The sequence below is a fragment of the Fonticula alba genome (genome assembly GCF_000388065.1).
Source record: "Fonticula alba strain ATCC 38817 unplaced genomic scaffold supercont2.4, whole genome shotgun sequence".
NCBI lineage: Eukaryota > Rotosphaerida > Fonticulaceae > Fonticula > Fonticula alba.
The window spans coordinates 2728372-2733685 of record NW_009242974.1 but is presented as its reverse complement, the minus strand read 5'-3'; the positions used below and the strand labels follow the sequence as shown (position 1 = coordinate 2733685).

Here is a 5314-nt window from a genome sequence, read left to right as displayed (position 1 = left end):
CCAGCTGTGTGCTGCCCCTCCTCAAAGCACACACGCACACACCTGCACATCTCGCCTGTGGACATCTCCCTCCTGTCTGTCAGAAGCAGAAACTCCGGCCTCCTTCTTTTCCTCTCTCCTGCCCTTTGTTTCGTGCGTCGGCTCTTCTCAACTCCATCAACGCCAGCTGACTGATGTCCAACTGGCAGCCCGTAGTGTTCACTGGCATATCTGCCCCGCGATGCTCCAGCAATTAACCAGGAACATCATCTTGTCCCCTCCTTCTCCTCCTCCCCTTCCTCCTCCTCCTCCTCCTCCTCCCCTTCCTCCTCCTTGACAGTCTGGCTGTTGCACTCCCGAGCCACCGCGAACCGGTAGTCGCATCTCGTCTCCATGGGCTTCTCGTTGGGACACTTGTTCAAGGCGTGTCTGCTGTTTGTCAACGCAGTGGCCGTGCTAAATGAGGATCGCTTCCTTGCTCGCAGTGCGTTCAGTGGCTGCCAGGTGTCACTTGTAGCATCGAATGGCAGCCCCAGCATATTGACTCACACTCCGGCCATTGACAACCCCCTCCCCTCCGGTTGCCATAGTTGGGTGGGGCACACGGTCAGTTCAGGTTGGCGCCGGTCCGAATCTCACCGCCGGGGACGATGCCTTTGGCCTGAACAGTCAGGACACCAAGTCGCCGGGCCCACTGAAACTGCAGATCATCCGTTTGATTGCCTCGGTGCAGACCCTGCTCAAGTGTTCGTCATGTCCTACCCCCCCCCCTCTTCCCTCCTGCTCTGTCGCCCTTGCTCTCCATGCTGTCACAATTCCCCCTGCTTCGCGCTCACCGGCCGGCTCTCCGACCCACCCAATCACTCTCCGGGCCCAGTCCCTCTCATCATTCTGAATGTTGTGTGGATCGCTTTCGAGCTTGCCTTCGGATGAGGGGTGGTATGCTTCACTGCAGACTGCCGGTCCCTCCTCTCCCCTTACTCCATCCTTCCTCTTCATCCGCGCCGCTTGCTGTGTCGAAATGCAGCACCGCCCTCTGCCCCTCCTTCCCTCCCGCCCAGAGACACCCCGACAGGAGAACCATCATGCTGCATGAAGTGTCGGCACAACATGAGACACAGCCCATGTGTAGGATAAGCAAGAGAGGAGGACACCCCTACGATGGTCACACCATGTTGTACATTATTCCTCGGCCGCGCCGACTCCCCTTGGGGCCCACCCCACCCCCCGAAAAAAAACTAATACAAAAAATTTCCTGACACCAGAGAAGCGAGTGCACTCCTCTTGTGAAGGAGAGCAAGGAAAAAACCCAAGGGCTGTGGACCGAAAGGCTTTTGTGTATTTCATTTTCTCGAGGAAACGCTTCCATTTTGCACTTTTTCAAATAAACCCCCTCCTCCTCTCAATGAGGAGACGAGAGAAATGGCGATCTATACACACCAGCTGGGCGGGCCCGTATCGCAGGTTCGGAAATGGTCCCAGGCGCGCGGCTAAACATCAGCACACACGAATAGCCAGAAGGGGGAAGAGAGGGGGGGGGGAGGGAAAGGGGGAGGGAGACCACATGGCAGTATATCTTTGGCCATTTAAAATGACAGACACATGTGCCATGCGCACACACACACACACACACACACACACACACACACACCCAAACTGGTGGGTGGCTGTAAACACCTGGGTGTTACTCCTCTCAGCGGGAGGGAACAAGTGCGGCAGACATCGGGTCATCGCAGGGAGCCGGACTGGACCGATCACGGCCGGCACCGGCGCTGAAGCCCGCCGTCGGCGCGCCATTGTTAAGGCGCGCAGTGGACTTGCCGACGGCCGCACGGCCAGTAGGTCGACCGAAACTACTGCTTCGTGGCTTCCTCCCGCCTGGTGGCAGGGAAACGGGTGGTGGTGAGGGCGGGGCACCAGTGCAGAGACGTGTGTCCCCGCCACTGCCACCATTGTGGACAAGCGGCCCAGTGGAGGAAAAGCCGAACACCGTGCCCGAGCGAGGACGGTGGTGGTGGTGCTGCTGCTGCTGCTGCTGTTGACTTGAGTGATGGCCAGTCATGCCGGCATCCTCGGTTCCGCGCCAGAGCGCCCCATTGCGATCGGGCTGCATTGACGGGAGCAGCGGAGGCATGTCGCTCGGAAGCGAATGCGAGGAGAAGGAAAATGAGTGCATGTGGCCACCGCCAGTAGCAGCGGCGCCGCTGGCATTTCCTGAGTAGGACCCAAAGGCAGACACGCCAGCTTGGCCAGTACCGCTGCCGGAGCCGTAACTTCCACTTCCCCGGCCATTTGGCGCATATCGGAATCCGCCTGGGGCCGAGCCGCCATTGCCGCTCCCATGATCGCGGTCCGAGTGGTGGTGATGGTGGTGATGGTGGGGCAGGCCCTGGGAGCTGTGATCGGCCGAGGAGTAGGTGGGGAAATCATCCTCATCCATGTCAAAGTCGACATCCAGGTCCGAATCACCAAGATCAACGTCACGCGGGGCCGACTTGACCAACAGGCTGAAGAAGAGGGTGCAGAGAGAGAGGGAGAGACACACACAGGAACATAGTAACGGGAGGAGGACGGGGTGGGGGATGGTGTTAGTCGCGGCGCTCAAAAGGAGGAAAAGCATTTTGGCCGAGGATAGCGGAGGATAGCGGGGGGGAGGGGGGGGGGAGGGATGGCTTGTGTACCTTTCCGAGAAGGCCGACAAGTATACCACACGCTTCTTCTTCTTGCTGTAGAAGAAGTAGTGATAAGACCAGGTGGTGACATGCTGCAGATCACTCAATGGGTCGGAATCGGGGTCCGGCGTGAACAGGAAGATCTCCCTTTAAGTGTGGTGGGAGGAAGTAGGGAGAAGCACGCGCATGGGAAATGCCGTCCGAGGAGGTTAGCACAACACAGTAAAACGGGCAACAAACCAGGCGGAAGGATCAGGAGGCCCCGAGGAGGCCCCGAGGAGGCCGAAACGCACGAGTCCGACAGGCCGATGGCCTCATCCAATGCAAGACAGAGTCGAGTGAATGGGCTCGCATCGGAGAGGGGGATCTCCGGCGGAGTGCCCGGGGTTACCACCAACAGGCTGTGGCCACCGAAGGGGGTCAGGTTGTTGGTAGACGTGACAATCGGGATTGACGAGGCGAGGGAGCGACCGCCATCCGAGGCTCCATTGCTGCCTGTCGAGGCCCCGGTCGGTGAGACGAGAGGCCCACTGGAAAGTCCATTTCCAGACATGGCGGCGCCCTGGCTTCCGCCAAAAGACAGGGTTCCCTGGCCCGCTGCACTGGCAGGGGGGGATAGATTCGGCAGGATGGAGCTAATGGAGAAGGAGGATTCCGGCGAGATGGCCATTTGCAGGGAGTTGAGCACCCGCTCCAGGTCATCCAACTTGGTGAACTGATCAGGGCGAACCCCACTGATTGGGTGGAGAACGGGAGTGTGGGAGAACGGGAGGGAAGGGGCAGAGGAACCGGAAGGGTTAATCATTGAGCCAACATGTGGATGTGCCCACAGACGCGGCTTGACAAAGAAGGGCGTATGTATGCGTGGATGTATGCACGTGGTGGGGTTCGCGAAAGACAAGAACAAAGGGAATCGGGCAGAGAAACAAACAAACAATCCAAGGGCAGACGCACCTGAAGTCATAGTCCGGGTATGCAGCATTTAAAACCAGAATCAGGCGATGAAGCATCTTCCGGCCGTCCGGGTGGCTCAAGGGCCCAAAGGCGGTGGAGGTGGACAAAGCCGCGGTGGCCGCAGCCCAAGCCGCGCGGTCGCGCATCTCCCACGACAGCTCGCCATCCTCAATTGGATTAGCACCCGAGGCTGGTGCCTCAGAGAAGCTGAGAACCGGGGATCCCTCGGCGGCGGAGCCACTCTGGATGAAGGCAGCGCCCACAAGCGGGGAGATGTTCTCGATGGGAATCGGCTCAGCACCCTCGGGGAGGGTGGCCGACGCGGCAGCAGCGGCCGCCGCCGCCGCAGCAACGGCTGTGGCTTCATGATTATACCTTGACTCTAGACTTCTGTACAATCTTTTGTCCTGCGTAGCGGCTTTACCTGGGAGGAGAAGCAGGAAAGACGGGGGGGACAGAGGGGGGGGTCAGCATCCGCTGGGAAGAACGAGCAAGTGGAAAGGGCCAAACGAGCAGGGGCAAGCCACGCACAGCTGTAGGCTTCGATCTTACAGGTGACGCGAGCTTCGCCACCGAGGTCGAGGCGTCCAGCAAAGTCGGCATTGACTCGATCGAGGGAATCAAACTCGAGATACTTCATGGTGTGCAGGGGGTGGTGGAGGGGGAAGGGCCGGAGCAGGAGGAGGAGGAGGAGGAGGAGGAGGAGAGACGCGAGAGAGGGCAGAGGGAACCCAGTCGCGAAGAGAAGCGGTAGGGTAGCTTAACACCGCAGACAGGTAGGGGGCCGCGAAAATATTGATTGGCGATGCCTCTTGTCGAAGGTGCCAGATCCACACAAGTAGATGGAGGACTGCTGTGACGGGGGGAGGTCCCGAGGGCAGCTGCTGCAGACGGGGTTGCTGATGGGGGTGTAGGTACTGAGACAGAGGTGCGAAGACGGCATAGATGAGGAGGCTATGGCCGGGGGGTGGGGAAGGGGCTCGGGGCTTCGGAGGGGAGGGGGAAGCGAAGGGCCGGGCACCGGGCAGGAGGCTGGGCGCAGTAACGACTTCCGGAAGCGGCTCCGCTCGTGGAGATGGGCGTCAAGCGAGGAGTGTGATCGAGCGGGCGGCTGGCAGCGAGGGGAGGGGGGGGAGGAGCACCCGGTGGGGGGGTACTCTCAGTTGCAGCCGGGAGAACGGGCGAGCCAGATCAGGTCCAGAATGCGTCGGGACGGATCAAGGCAAGGTACGGCGGAGGGGGAGGGCTATGGCGTGACGGGGAAATCGGGCCAAGATGCCATGCAGAAGACGAGTTCTGGCGGGGCGGGGATGGGGGGGGAGGCTATGGGGGAGAGTGAGCCGTCAAGAGAGGAGAGGCGGCGGAGAGAAGACCAGTGAAAGTCGTCACGAACAGACGAGTCCGAAGGAGGGGGATGGGCAGACACAGGCGATCGGTCTGACAAACTCAGGGGAGGCAACAGGGACGCGAAAGGAGGGCGGGGGGGGGGGCAAGAGGGGCAGGGGGGAGGAGATGGGTACAGAAATGAGCCCCTGGTCATGGGCACCTGGTAGGGTGCCTCTTCGATCTGTCGGCTCAGGGACAACGCTGCTGCTCCCATGCTCGAGGGGAGCCTCCCCCGGTCCGGCCCCCGGCGCCAGCTGGCCAAGGGCGATCAGCCTGGAGTGTCTCGTCCGTCTACACCACTGGCCCGGCCCTCCCCCCCGGGG

The 5314-nt window shown here is 60.8% G+C and overlaps 2 protein-coding genes across 2 annotated transcripts; one reads left to right on the top strand and one right to left on the bottom strand.

The window, feature by feature from the left end:
• Positions 1-372: 372 nt before the first annotated feature.
• On the top strand, positions 373-912 carry H696_03145 (hypothetical protein; the record flags this gene model as incomplete). Its single annotated transcript, XM_009497035.1, has 3 exons — positions 373-463; positions 570-725; positions 857-912. 3 exons carry the CDS (start codon positions 373-375, stop codon positions 910-912), a joined length of 303 nt encoding a protein of 100 aa, XP_009495310.1.
• Positions 913-1610: 698 nt separating this feature from the next.
• On the bottom strand, positions 1611-4305 carry H696_03144 (hypothetical protein). Its single transcript, XM_009497034.1, has 5 exons — positions 4137-4305; positions 3606-4029; positions 2945-3385; positions 2661-2798; positions 1611-2486 (listed from the first exon to the last, which is right to left on the bottom strand). Exons 1-5 carry the CDS (start codon positions 4243-4245, stop codon positions 1673-1675), a joined length of 1926 nt encoding a protein of 641 aa, XP_009495309.1. The 5' UTR covers positions 4246-4305; the 3' UTR covers positions 1611-1672.
• Positions 4306-5314: the final 1009 nt, after the last annotated feature.

Excerpts from the sequence above, each read along its gene's own strand:
- H696_03144 (XM_009497034.1), bottom strand. The coding sequence starts at position 4,245 with ATGAAGTATCTCGAGTTTGATTCCCTCGATCGAGTCAATGCCGACTTT. Across the intron at positions 4,030-4,136 it reads TAAGATCGAAGCCTACAGCT|GTAAAGCCGCTACGCAGGAC; the intron begins GTGCGTGGCTTG and ends TTCTCCTCCCAG. Across the intron at positions 2,799-2,944 it reads GCCATCGGCCTGTCGGACTC|GGAGATCTTCCTGTTCACGC; the intron begins GTGCGTTTCGGC and ends CCACACTTAAAG.